A 14,910-nucleotide genomic window follows, 5' to 3' on the forward strand; every position below is an offset into this window, starting at 1 on the left:
AATAAAGCTTTTCTCCTTTCCAAGTAATACACTTGATAATGTTTCACTTGGAAAAACAAAAAAAAAAAAAGAAAAAAAGACCAAACCCTTATGAATTTTTTTTATAAGGATCTGAGTGAAGTTGTAGCTAATGGTTCTCTCTGAGAACAGACTCCAGGAATATATGGCTTGGTTCAGAAAAATTATTATCTGCTTTGAATATTATAAAAGTGATATAGTTTCCAGAAAAGGTTGTAAACAAATTATTGAAACTTTCTGTTCCAGGAAATGCATTAAAAACAAAGAGAAAAAAAAAAAAAGTTGGCCAGAGAGAAAACTGTCTAGACAAAGCTTTCATTACATGATTTAACAATCCCTTGCAAGTGCTGCTTAAAGACAAAATTGGATCCTTGTCCAGAATATTAATGTTTTTATTGCAGTTTATGGAAATATATGTATTTTATAGATACATATTCATAGAGATGTAGACCACTCAAAATGGTCTGGAAAACGGTTCGTTTTATCAGGATTTCTCTATCAAATAAGTAAATCATCAGTTTGCAGGCAGAGGTTTCTGATTTCCTCCCTTTCAGACAAGGATGTCTGTATTTCCATTTCAAGCACTGTCTGTGCAGGTTTGTCAGCAGTTACCACGGGGGACACAAAGAGCTCACGATGATGGAATGAGGAGCAGTGCTCCCAACTTTCTATTTCCAAACAGCTCCCCAGAAATAGTTTGCAAGTTGACGTTTTGGCACAGGCAGAGCAAGCTGAGGAATAGAGAACCCAGCTTGATGGGATTTGATTCATCTCAGTGCAGCATCCTCCTGAAAAGAAAAAAATTGACATTTTTTTTTCCCATCGTGGCAGGAGAGATTTTTGAGATGCTTTTTCCAAGTCAGACAAAAAGAAGGCACTGAGAATGAGATCAGCTCTTCTCTTTTTTTCCAGGTGTAGCAATGCCCTGTCTAATGTTTGCTATCCAGCTGCTAAATAATTGCAAAATAGCTCCATGCTCAGTATGGAAAATTCAACTTGCCTTCTACTTGAGCCCCGTGCAGCATCTGTATCTGTCCTCACTTCTCCAGGATGCTGCATTCACACGTTTAGAAAGAAAAATTGCTTTGTTTCTGGGAGAAATATTTATGCCTAAGGAGATTCAGAATTGTTGTGAACCTGCTCTCGAGGTGTTTTCTATTCACCAGTTAACACTGAGTGCTCATGCCCAAAAGGAGACCACATCAGGATTACCCCAAATGAATGTGATTAATATAGACAAGAAAAAAAATCAAAGCTGATGCAGTGTGAGCTCGTAAATTTGTGGGGGTTTTGTGGGTAGAAAAGCTTAAACAAACCTTCATTTTGAAGCTTTCTGATTGTGCCAAAATAGGAAAAAACAAATTTTTCAAAGAAAGGCTGGGATTTATAGAAGATCAAAAGCAAGTGGTTGAGTTCTTAGCTTGCTATATGCTCCCAGGTTAATAAATAATACTTCATTTTGGAGCTACTTTAAGCAATTGTCAGGTACAAGACCCAATAGAAGTGTTTGATTTTTCCAGATAGAACTGGACCTATCACAGGACACTGCTGGAAAGTGTGGAGCTGCCATCCCATCATCAACTTTTGGGGTGGCTGAGGTGCTGACCCAAAATGGCTTTGGGAGGACATGGTTCAGTGAGGACTTGGCAGGGCTGCTCACAGGTTGGACTTGATGACTTTAAAGGTCTTTTCCAACCCAAATCAATCTATAATATCAGGTATTTACCTGCAATTCTTCCATCCTAAGCCAGGAGAAACATCCCAAGCCATCATTCTATGGTACATCTGAAAAAACCTTTTAAAAGGCTACTTAAAAACCCAATCCTGCCACTTTTACAGCATGGAAGGAAAGCTGCCAGTCCATGTGAGGAGAAATCCATTTATCCACCTGTTTTTAATGCCATGCCAGGGGGACAGGACCACTTGCCCCTGGACCAGGAGTCTCAGCACTGCACAGTTCCCCAGGTGCTTGGCAGGAGGTTTGGAAAAGGCTTTGCAGATTGTTTCAGATTCAGCTGGTGTCAGTCACACAGCTCACACAGCAGCTTCTTACACCACACAGTCTCCTGGGCATCCTTGCATCCCCTTGGAACTCATCTTTGTAAGGGCTCAAGTGGCAATATGATTTAGATAAAAAGTTGCTAGGAATATTTTTTGTTGGTGGTGTTTTATTTATTATTGTTGTTTTTAATATGTGCAAGTTGCTTCTGTGAATCCTGCCTGGTTTTGGTGTTTTGGTTTTTTGTTTTTCCCCTGCAAAATCCTTTCCATCATTGCTTGGGGTTGGAGTTGTTCAGATTTCAGCCCTTGTCAGAGGTGCCAGCACATCGTGTTCTTTCAGGGCCATTTCTCACTGTCACATCATTCAGCAGAAGATGAGAGGAAACAGCCCCAGGAAATCATAAACCCTGACCCTGGGTTACGTGGCACTTTTGGCCTTAGGAAAACCCCATCCAGAGGTGATGGGAGTGGTCTGGTGCTCTGAGTTCCTCACTTTTTGACTGCCTGTCACATTTTAAAAAGCTGCCTCTGGGATGCTGATGGCACCAAGGACACCTTTCTGTCTCACAAGAGTTAATATTTGTTCAGTGCTTTCAAAATCCTAAGTGCTACATAAGTGCCCAGTGTTAGGAACAGGAATAATCCATGTTTTCCATCTGGAGCTGGTACTCTTCTATCTGATCATTATCTAGCTTATAAGAAATGATTTTATCAGAATATAGTCCCAGGAAATATCTTTCTCACCCTTCTTGGAAAATTATCTGCATTTTTATTACAAGACTTGAGCATAAAGTGTCAGATTTAAAACAGATCTGCTGGAGTTCACAGTTAAACTAAACTGCTCTCTGGGAATGATGCTTCCCTAATGTGTTACATACACCCTTTTCTTTTGCCAGCTTTCTGTTCAGTTTGCCAAGAAGTGTAGAAATGGAGCTAATAACCTCATTTTGAGTCTAAATATCAAAGACATAAAAAATGTACAGGTAAACACTAAACAGAAAAAAACCCAACACATAGGAACTTAAAAGTATTGCAGAGGATCAGGTTGTCACTAAACAACAGTAAACAATATAGTACATTATATTTTGGAGTAATTTTTACTACCTCTTCCCTTAGGAATAAATATTCCAGCTGGGAATAAATCAGTATACCCAGATTGGGTGACAAAACCTGAAACTGGCAACACCATTTCCTGGGTAGTGCAGCTGCCTCAGTCCTGCAGGAATAAACATCCTCCTCCAGCAGGGTCAATACCCTGCTCCAACTCCTCCTGATCCAAGGAGACCACAAATGCTGGGAATTAAAACGTGCCATCCATGCCTTTCCACCCCCCCCATTAGCAAAGAAACTTCTCCACTTAACCACTTATTTGCCAATGTCCCAGGTAAATACTGCCAACCAGTTAAATGTATTGCCTAAGGTGATGCCTGGGATGCTTTTGATGGACCAAGAGGTACCATTCCTGTAATGGTTTTGTGCAGAGCCCACAGGGATAGACACCCATGAGAAAATCTCATTGCCCTTTTCCTATTTTTTTTCTCTTTTTCTCTTTTTTTCACTTTTAAAAATCTTACACTTTGGCATGATAAGAAAACCCATTTTCCCCTGGGGTAGAAGTGAAGCCTTTTATGTTTCCTGGAACTCATCTGATTTTTTTGTTGTGGCTTTTTTTTTTTTTTTTAATTCTAGAACACAGGATGGGTTACCAGGGTATAACTAACCCATATCTCTGATAACCACATCCTTCCCAAAACCCATCACTTGGGAAACTGTGTGTAGTTATAAAGAGGAAGTGGCTGTTCAGATATTTGCATTTAAACATCAAACCCACTGAAGTCTTGCTCAGTGTCTGACTCCAGTATAACACAGCAAAACAGTCACAAGTATTTCTGAAGAAACACAACTCCTGAAACAACCCTTTTGTTACATACAACCACACACTGTTTTTTAGGCTAAACCATGAACATTCTAATAAAAAATTACTTAAGAAGTTATCCTTTCTGAAATTGCTATCCTTACCTCCTTTCTGAATCTAAAAATGTAGTGTAACAAGGCAACCAGGTGCCACTAATTGCCAGGGAGTGGGCCTGAGCTTGTGTTAAGCCCACCTGTGCCTAATTAGGGCCCTTTTATTGGCCCCCTGGTCCTGCTCATGCGCAGTGGGGGCCCACCCTAATCAGGCACAGGTGGGCTTAACACAAGCTCATGCTCACTCCCTGGCAATTAGTGGCACCTGGTTGCCTTGTTACACTACATAAAAATAATAGATCTGAAAGATAATCCCCCAAACAGCAGCTCTGCAGCACTATACAAATGTCATTCTACTGCAAGAAAAGCTCAATCTATGGTCCAAATCCTTCTAGAAATACAAAAGGAAGATGAAGGAGTACTGAGAATATTCCAAAGCCAGATGGGCAAAGCCTGGAAGAGCCCAAAACCTTCCTCCAGCTATTGTTGAAATTCAGCCCTGGTTTGTAAATGCCACACCTGGGCTCACTGAAGCCAACAGGAACGTCAAAGGAAATTCAATTTTCACTTCTTAATTCTCCCTGCAAAGTGTTGATGCTCATCTGCAAGACATCTCCAAGGTGATCATGCATTTAGCAGGTATACTCTTAATTTTATTTCCATTCTGAGGATGAGCAATACGTTGTAAAAAAATAGTAATTTGTGAAAAATGTCTTTCCATCAGGTACAAAAATGTCTTGGTGTACACACAACCACTGAACACAGGCAGCCATTCATCATAGAAATGATCCAGAGCCCAGAAGTCATTCACCCTAAATGAAAATTGTAGAGTGAAAATAGATGCTGAGTAGCTGGAATGAAAGCAATAACATTTCCAACAGAATATCTTTAATAGAACTAGAAAAGCAAACCAGTTATTTATGATATGGTTTTATAGGTCCTTCACATCACCTCCTGGGAGGAATATTTCCAAGAGGAATTTGCAGCATGTGTGTAGAATAAGTACTTACATGTCTTGACTGAAAATATTTACCTACAAGGCTGACAATGTAAAACAATTATTACCAAACCTGTGATATTTAACTGAGCTGGAACAAGTATTCCTCTCGTGTGGTTGTATACAAGAGGTGTGAAATCCAACTTGATTGTATCTGTATATTTATAGAGTATTTCATTTCTTGAAAATATATTTCATGCAGGGGAAGGGTTCCCTTTTCATTCATCCTCTTCAAAAGATATTCTTAATCTCTCTGGCAGGAATTTCAAATATCATTCCCAGCCAACCCATGTGTTTGGATTTCCTGGAGTTACTGGTATGAAAAGGAATGTTTCTTTGCTCCAAGAGAACTGCCTCCTATTCAGTGTGATGCATTTCAAAATAAGGTGAGAATCCAAAGAGTTGACACACTCCTGTGATGAAACTTCCAGGTTTTAAGCAATGAAGCATTTTGCAGTTTCCTCTTCCTAAATGAAAAACATATATGCACAGTGTGAAGAAATATATTACACCCAAGTATGTAAACTTTGTCAGCTTGAACATCTCAGAGTTTAATGAAAAATATTTCTCAGGAGGATGCTTCATATTATTTTTGCTGGGGAAAAAGAAAAATCTTTTATTTTCTCAATATTACAGTCCTACCCCATTATCATTTTTATCTCTAGCTCCAAAACCCCAGCACTAGGATATTTATGAATTGTGAATCAGGAGGAGTATTTTTTACTGCCTATCAAAATTTTAATGCTCTATTTGTAAGATGTTTTCATTGAAATGAAAATGTGGAAAGTAATAAAATGAATATAGACCCTTAGTGGTTATCTGTGGGGCTTTATGTAGTTCCTGGGATTCCTTGTGTTCTTTCTGTTATAGATGGTGATCAGACAACAGGACAAACCTCTTTTTCCACTGATGTCAAAGTAGATTTTGCTATTAAAATACAGAATGTATATTTAATATGTAGAAGTTCTAAGTAATTCTTTAATTTTCTTGAACCTTGTACTCCTTGCCCTAGGAGTGTACTTAATCCTACCTATATGTAATTCCCATTTAATGCAGATATATGTGGAAACAGATTCTAAGGAATGCCAATCTGTAGAAGAAGTTAATTTAATCATTAATTAACAATTTAATCATTAGTTATCAGCCATCTATTTCTCATGAAGGAAACAGGCTCCTCAAAACACAAACAGCACAGTTTGAGTGCCAGATTTGAACCTGGAGGCCCACAAAGGCAGGAATATGGCAATATCTCTGTTTATTTGCTAGCTACCCCACTCTGCAGGTCTCAGTTACCACCCCAGTGCTGCTTTGTACCCCCAACTCACACCTTGTACCTGCAAAGCTGCCAGGGTGTTCACAGAGCAATTCCTGGTTATCAGGAATCGAAATGAAAACCCCATCAGGTTTCCTGGTTTAGAGATCATTACAGTAACAGTCTTAAAAATCTCTAAGCCATCTACTGCCTGAGCAGCTTCAGCAGTTTTGCAGCAAATCTTTAGAGAAATTCTGGATACTCGTAATTAGAAATAAACACCAATGCAGCACTGCTTTTCCATTTCATTTCCCCTTGTGCAGGAACCCAAAGATGACTCTAGGAACAGGGCAACCGTGTCCATGATCTCACTTAATTCACTTTGATTTATGTTATAAAAACAAACCTCTGAAATCAAAGGGCTCACTTGTAAGTTGTCTTTGGTAAGGCTCTAATCATTTCCCAGCTAATGCAGGATCAAGGTGATGAGCCAGGAAGCTGACTTGGAAAGGCTTTTGATCTTCTCCCTCCCAGGCATCATGCCTCAAGGTGCAGGAGCTGGGTACTAGGAATTACCTAGGAATTCTGCAGGATGGGAACAACCAAAATCAGGTGAGGTTGAAGGTGTGGGTGGTGACCTAGGGAACCAATCCCAAGGATGGGAAAAGGGAAGGTACAGGGAAAGAGAAGTGGATTCCTTCAGATGTTAGGGGTGAGTGCTTGATTTCAAACCCTGACACCAGTGAATGCTGCTGAAGGCAGAGGTCCCCTGAATTCCTAATTATTCAAGAAATAACAGGACTAAAATTCAACCCTTTCCTTGAAAAAGGACCTATTCTTACTCTCAAATTTGCAGTACTGGGCTTTTCCTTTACTGGAGGACTAATCCTAACCCATGATAGCCAGTCAGACCTTCCACCTCTCTTTATTGCTTATTGTCCTTCTGCTTTTACATCGTTTCTTTTTGATAAAGAAAAATTTTTTTTTTAAAATCTGCTTTTTAAATCATGATCTCTCCAAGAATAGGGAGGTTGGGGTCAGGTAGCTGGCTCAACTTACTCCTTCTTTTGTAATCACATCATCCACACTCTCGTTAGCCAGGAGGTGTTAATTAGGGGCTGGGTTTTTGATTTGGGTTTGGAAACCAGGTGTTTCCAATCCAAGGATGCTCACCTGGGAATGGTGTGCTCATCAACACGCCCGGACCCAAAACTAGGCACTAGCTGGTACCGAACATCAGCAGAAACTTTCTTTTAGAGCCTCATCTCCGGGAAGAAGGGGACAGAAATCCTCAAGGAGGCAGGTGGCTGGGAAGATCAGACCACGAGCTAAAACACCCACCAAGAAACGGGTGATTTCTTAAGATCAAGTGTCCTGCGGACCACTGGGATCCCCTGCATAGCAATGCGGTACCGAGGGAAATCACCCGGCGTTTCCGACCCAGCTGGATTTGTGTCGCTGAGGAACCTTCTGGGCAGCGATAGGTCCCAGGTGTACCTGGAGTACAATTACACAATGAGTAAGAACACCGGGGAGGCACCACCCCACCCCGCTTTCCTTTGTGTGCGAACCAGCCGGGACCCAGCTGCCTTTTCCTGCCGGGACGGAGCGGGCGGTTCGGCGCTCCCAACTCCTTCACTCGCGGGGCTCCCTTCGGAACTCCTCGGGGTTTTTTCTTTTTTGTTTGTTTTTCCCCCGCTTCCTTCAGCACGACGGGGACCGGGCGGGCTCCGAGGTGTCTGCCCGTCCCTCCCCGCCATCCCCCGCCGGCTGGCCGGGCAGCCAGGCCGCTGGCTCCGCCCGCACCACATGACTCTGCCGTCGGTAGAAACTTTTCCCGTCCCGCGGTTGGAAAATGGCGGCGTAGGAACCGGGGCTCTCTCGCATCCCCCACCCGCACCGCCTAGCCCCCGCCGCCACCCCCATGCGCCATGACCCGCTGGGTTCCTACCAAAAGGGAGGAAAAATACGGCGTAGGTGAGGACCCTCCCGCCTGTTGCGCTCCGGATCGGCCCGCGCCGTCCCCCGCCAACCCCCCAGCACCCGCGGGCTTCCCCTCCCTCCCTTCCTCCCCGCTTCCCCCGGCCCCGCTCCGCCCGCTCCCTCCGGGAGCACCCCCCGCACTTTCCGCTTTGGAAAAGCCCCGGGAGGGAGCTGGGGTCCGGGGCTGGGCTTGACCCCGCTGGCTGCAGCCCCCGGCCCCGCCGCTCCCCACGGGTTTTGGCGGAGGGGAAAGTTTCATAGAAAGTTGGCTGGGAACGCTGGGCAACCTGCTTGAAAAGTTGCCTTTTCCTGCTTTTATTTTTTTTTTTTGTGTGTGTGTGTGTCCGCCTCCCCGAGTGCTACTTTGTCTGCATAGAGTTATTTTGCTTCGTGTGTGTGGGGGTTTTTTTTTCCCTCCCCCTTTCTCCCTGTTGGCAGCTGAGCAGGATACGCTGGATCCTTACTGGGAAGCCCACCCTGCTCCAGGGGGATGCCCGGTGCTCCTTCTCCTCTCCCTCCTCGGGAGAGAGAAGGTTTTAAAGCTCCCGAGGCAGAAGAAAGCTCTTGGTTTTGCAGGGAGTGTGATTTTCATACAGATGAGGGCTTTTCCTTGCCCGCTGCTGTCCGGGGATCCATTTCGTACTCTGCTGCTTCCGTCCCTCTCATCAGACAGAGCGGGATTGTTCTCTGCTGGGCTTAAAATGCTCCGCTTTAATTAAACAGCTCCGAACTCCGGTGGGTTTGGGCAGTATTGTGCCAACAGGGCCTGGTTTGATATGGAAGATGTTTAGTTTTGATTTGTTTGTTTTGTTTTTGTTTTGTTTGTTTTGGTTTTTTGTTTGGGTTTTGGTATTTTTCTTATGGAGGCCGAGACTTTATTGGCGTGAGAGCATTTGTGCTGGGCAAGGAAATAACAGATCTGATTCTCCAGCTTGGAAATCTGAAATTCAGTGTTAAGCACAGTTCTTAAGTTCTTTTGCTTGTGGAGAACAAGTTATTTTTCATATAACTACATTTTTCATATAACCACAGCTAAGCCTTGGTTAAAGAAAGTGAGCAGGAAGGAGGGAGGTTCTGGGTCTAAGTTGAGCCCAAGTGTATTTTAGGAAATAGTCTTTAAATTCTGTGTTTTCATTCTTAAAAAACTACATCATGACTTCCAAACCCTAGCTGGTCAGTGGGATGGTGTGGAAGCTGTGAGTAACCTCAGTGCTGAGGATGCAGGACGAGTACCAGAGAGCAGAAGTGCTACAGGTGGCAGTCACAGGTTTTCCCAGCACCTGCTTGGTGGTGTGGGATGGATAGGGTATTCCTGTGGGTATTTCTGTGATTCTGACTAAATCATCATCCTACTGCTATAAACCTGGGACACGTGAATGCCAAGTTCCTTGTTTTCAGTTCCTCTGTGGTAGAGGTGGTTGCCTGGACCAGGCTCTCCAGGAATCAGTGTCTTGGAAAGCATTCTGAAAGGGTGAGAGAATAAAAGATGTGGAATAAACTGAGTGTCATTTTAAAATATGCTTTAAACATACCTGGAAATCCTCCGTGGGGAATTCTAGTAAGATCACTAGATTTAAAATGTGAGTTTAAAAAGTTTCACAAGGCACAAAATGATCTGCTCAGTTGGTATTTTTTGTCTCCACTGCACTGGAGAGAAGTTTATCAGGGTTTTATAGCGGGTTTGTTTTTTCTGTGGTAGTTTATTTTCTTTTTCCTGCAAGCTAGCTGAGAGCCATGATCCTTAGCAAAATGAGGTTATTTCTCTGCTGAGTGGCAGGAGCATGAGTGTGGAAAGGAGAGGTAGTGTTGTAAGGAGATAAAATCAGAGTTGGAGCTAATTGAACATTGAGATTCAGTGGCCCGTGCCATGCTGTTAGACACTGTTTTGGGCAGGATAGCTTCTTGTCAGTGTCACTGGGTTTCCTCCTGAGAAAGATGAATATTCAGCTTGGTTACACTTGTTTTACACATCTTTGTGTTGTTACAAAAGGGGCACTTCTGTACACTACATGACTCTGGGTATTCTATTTTTATTTTTTTTTTGCTGCTTGTGAAACTTTCCAGGTTGTGGAGGATTGATGCAGTCCCAAACAGACATGAGGATGGTACTTTTAGAGCTGAATATGCTAACATGAATATTTTTCTTCCCTAATATTCACCATGACCAGTCCTGGAGGCTGACACTGAATCAGTGAAACAGTCCTCTACATGTTCCCCAAAGAGAGGTGGTAATTGAGCTGTTATCTTAGTGCAATGTAGTGAATATGTCAGTTTCAGTAAGGCAGAAGTGGGAGCAAGGTGGCTGTTGTGGTTCATGTTGCAATTGTGGGAGCTCAGCCATGTTTGTGTATATACATACATATGTGTGTATATATAATAGAAAATGTCTGAATATAAACCATGAACTTGAGTATATACAATTTATCCATTTTTTTGTACACATTTCTTCCCCTTTTAGCTACCTGTGCCTAACTGAGGTTTCATGACATCTCAAGTCCTGAAGTTGGGATGCAGGAGGAACAAATGACTGTGCCAGGGGGCACAGGTGTGTTCTGAAACACCCACTCCACCCTGCATGGTGGGCTTTGGGGGATGATGCTGGATATCCAGCAGGTGTGGGAACTCTAATTTAAAATTATATAATTTAAAATTTATTGCCTTGAACTGGGGCCCTGGGCATGGGCATTATCTCTGCAGGCAGTTGTGAGCGTGACTCAGCTCCGCTTCCTGAGAGAATTCAGGGCTCGGCGTGTGGGGAGGTTGGATGAGGAATGGGTGTGGATATAATGGGATAGGACAGTTGTTGGATTAACATACAGGGAGCCATCCAAAACAGGAAAACAATCGGCTTAATGGATGTTGCTTTTCCCTGCTCCCAGCGCTGCGTAGCCTCCTCTCTCCCAGCTCCTGGCTCTGTGTTTCATCTCTTGCCCATCACATGGAGGTAGGGAAATGGCCCTCTGGGTGCACATCTGCCTTGGTAGGAACATCAGAGGCTTCCAGAGGTCTGCTGAGCCCTCTCGGTGTCCCCACGTGGATGCTCAGCTCTCTTTAGTGTCGTGTGAATATTGTGATTCCTGTGTTCTGCCTCATGCCAGGGGAGAGGAGATGGAATGAGCTGCTTTAAGGAGTGTACAAGCCTGATTTAGCATAAAGTGGCTGGAGCAAGTGCCAAAATCCTCTTGACTTCGACTGTCATTTGACTCTTTCCCTGTGGGCTTAAACAGTAAGAGGAAGAGCTGGCACTATGTGGTTACTACACATACCCTATCTAAAATGCCTTTGTTCAAAAGTATCTGCAGATATGATGTCTCTAGACCACCCTGGTGGTACTCAAATCTGGTTTGTTTTGCTTTGATTTTATTTTTTCTTTGGAAATAAATAGGCATTTAAATAGGCATTTAAATATTTTTCTATTGAAAAATAGTGCCCTGCATGGTCAGATCTAGAATAACTTCCTGGCTGCAGGGTTTGTGCTCCCGGATCCTGGCAGCTTTCAGGATGCTGACTCTGCTTTCCTCTGCTGCTTCTAATGAGTTGCTGGAAAACGTGGATAGTCATGTCCTTGCTGGGATCACTACACCAGGGCAGGCTCTGCCTGGCAGGCAAGGTGCTCCTGGATTTGGATGGCTTCAGGAATTCCAAGCCTTGCTGAAGCAAGGGCTGGGTGGCTGCACGGGAAGCTGCGTGGAGAACAGCCCAGAAACAAATCTGATTTTACTGGGAGCCACACCAGTTGGGAGTTCCTGTGTTGTTTGGGGTTTTTTTTTGTGTGTGTATGTGGTTTTTGTTCTTTTTTTTTCTTTGCTTGTTACTGGTGAGTTTTTGTTCTGTCCCCTAACAGGGCAAAAGCACCTTGATTTTAGGTGCTTTGAAACAGGGTGTGCCTTGATTTTAGGATATTTTAGTGCCACTCTGAGATAGGGATATCTTCTCAAAAGACATATATAGAAGTATCTTCAAACCAGGTACAAAGAAACATATAGTTTTTATTACTAGAAGAGGGCTATAACAGCTCAGGGGGCTAAGTGGTGCTACAGAGGTCATGATATAAAGGTTTTGCAGTTGAGCTCTGCTCTTGTAATGTCTCTGCAAAGGAAGGGATATGAATTTGATAGCAGGAATCCTATGGTCAAGCACTGCTGCTTTGATCTGCTGCTAAAGGGAGGACTCTGGCAGTTTGGGGCAGTTTTGAGGCTTTTGTGGAGTCCTGGAATTATAAAGCTGTGGTGGTAGCACCTCTTATTAACTTAATTGATGATCTTGTTCTTGTGTATTTGTGCCCTAAAGCAGGGAAAAAAAGGCTTTTAGGAAATGGAGAAAGTGGCATCTTGGTGCTGAGTCTCAGGAATGCAGTTTAGGAATTATAGTGGTGCTGTGTTTGGAGCAAGGTTGGTTGCTGGTGGGGCAGGAGGGTTTCCTTCATTGCTGTTAATGAGGGCTGAGCTCTGTCTTGTCCCAAACCCATGGAGGAAAAACATCTATGGAATATTTGGTATTTAATAACATTTTTCCATTTTTTGGAAAGTGCATTCAGGCTCCTAGAGACAACATTTGCTGCTGTATGTCCAGATTGGAGTTTTATTTTGTGATGTCTTAATGATGCCTTCTAATTCCCTGTATCCAGAGGGGCTGCACTGCCCATGAAGCAGAGGTAAGGGACTGGCAGATGAAGCATTCTCCTACCTCAATCAGTGTCCTTAATTTGGCTGTGGGCTCAGTTTACTCAGCAGTTACTCTTGTTCTCTGTCAATAAACAAGCAACAGATTGCAGAGGGATAAAGATACTGGGTAAGTGGAATTAAGGGTTTACTCCACTGTTTGGTTTCATGCAGGTACTGACCTGAAGTGACAACACTGCAGCCTGAGATTGTCCTGAGGAATGACTCCTTTAGGGATTCACTGGAAATGTGGGGTTTTTTTTTTACTCACAGAGCACATATTGACTTCCTATAGGCAGCTGGCTGCCTAGGGGTGTAGTACAGAGCATTTATTTAACTCTGCAGAGGAAGTCTTCAGTCAGTTTATGAATTTTTCAGCTTTAATTAACACTTTTGTTCCTAGAACATTAAAAAGGAAGAGGAAGTTTTCAAAAGATGAGGATTTATACTTTACATCATCCATAAGTATGGAAGTGACAGTAGGATGAGGTCCTGATGTAAGGTTTTTGGTTTGGTATTAATTCAGAGGGCAAACCATTTCTGAATTTCAAGTGATACCTTAGTGGGTTTTGAAGTTTTCCTCTTGGTCCCTCATTTGCCATAAATGCTTGATTTGGGTGCACTGTTACAGTCTTAATTTTAGACTATTTGCCATATGTGACACAGTTTTCTTTGTATTTTTCCCTCTGAATAGGCAAAGCTTTCAGGGAAAGGAAAGTAAACTGGATGGAGCTTAAACAGTGTCTCCAGGAAGCCTTCCTGTCAGCTTGCAACTCCAGGCTTAAGCTTGGCAAGAATTCTGAGTTGAAATATTGGTGTGTCTGAGATTTGTCCACTATTAGTAGTGGAGCACATGCAGGATACACTTGGTGTAATCCTCTAGTAGTCCTTCAGGACTGAAATCCAGTACATCTTGTTAAATACCTGAAGCTGTGCCCAATTTTAGATAAAGAGCTAAAAGCTGACTTACATTAATGAAGGAAAGCTCAAATGAGGAACTGGTGCTAATCTCATTTTAAAGCATTTATTAAAGTTGCCTTTCCTCTCTCCTTGCTCTGAAATTTCCATTAAGTGTTCAGTGGGGGCTAAATACCAGCTATGAAATACTTGGGTGCTCTTCATGGGGCTCTCAGGGCAGGGAGATGGACTCCTGAAAACTCAGAACATCCTTTTTCTATTTTGGTAAGCTGAAAAACATTTCAAATTCCGTTTTCTGGCCTGTGGTAGATCCCAAGGCTGTTCTAACAATAGTTGTTTTCTGAATAATGCTTTAATGAATTCCTTAATGAGTTACTGGAATACTTCCCTCCATTAGCTTCCGGGGGGAAACTTGAAATCATGCTCTGTGTAAACCAAGAGAATGTCCAAAAAGTGAGAATTCTTGTAATTCTGAAACGTTATCTACATCTTCAGCCTCTAGTTGTGAAAACATTTCTATATATTAATAGTATTATTTATCTTCCTGTGTGTATGTAATTTGTGCATTAAATCTGTTTTCTGGTGGAGAGCCTTGTAACACAAGAAGCAGCAGTTGCTGAATTTCAGTTTCATCAGCAAAATGGGAAATGTCTCTGGGAATATTTTTCTGCTCCATATAGCTTTGTAACTAAACTGAAATAATTACACTGAAAACTCTAATGTGTAATCACGTAGCCATATACATAACAAAACAAACAGATGGATGAATAACTGAAGGAATTATTGGCTATGATACTTAGGGTTTTTTTAATAATATTTCTTAGCACTGGTGAGTTATTTAGAGTGATGTTTATATTATTTTAGCAGAGGTTTGTGGGGGCTGGTTTTCCTCCAGGGTGCTGGAGTAGCAAAATGTCTCTTATCTAGCAGCAAATACAACTGGTATTACCAATGAGAGGTAATAGGGTTTGCTGTGTAATTTATGAGCACAAAGGGAGGGCCAAGTGTGCATAATTGGGATATTGCTTGTAGGCACTTGGTGTCTTGTCCTGTTCTGGACATTTTTAGCCTTGTGGTAGCTGTTTCACTGTGGTGGTTTTACTGCACACATC

At 42.6% G+C, this 14,910-nt stretch overlaps 1 protein-coding gene across 2 annotated transcripts in view; it reads left to right on the forward strand.

Moving 5' to 3' along the window:
• The first annotated feature begins 7,953 nt into the window (after positions 1-7,953).
• The window catches only part of DOCK1 (dedicator of cytokinesis 1), a 267,373-nt gene continuing 260,416 nt past the window's right edge, over positions 7,954-14,910 (forward strand). The window contains exon 1 of one of the 2 annotated variants that reach the window (XM_030453110.1): positions 7,954-8,213. In XM_030453110.1, the coding sequence (XP_030308970.1) occupies positions 8,168-8,213 (46 nt within the window). In that variant the 5' untranslated portion in view covers positions 7,954-8,167. The remainder of the gene's footprint in view (positions 8,214-14,910) is intronic. The other variant, XM_030453111.1, reaches the window with a different exon arrangement.

Source organism: Calypte anna, chromosome 6 (assembly GCF_003957555.1).
Source record: "Calypte anna isolate BGI_N300 chromosome 6, bCalAnn1_v1.p, whole genome shotgun sequence".
Taxonomy (NCBI): Eukaryota; Metazoa; Chordata; class Aves; order Apodiformes; family Trochilidae; genus Calypte; species Calypte anna.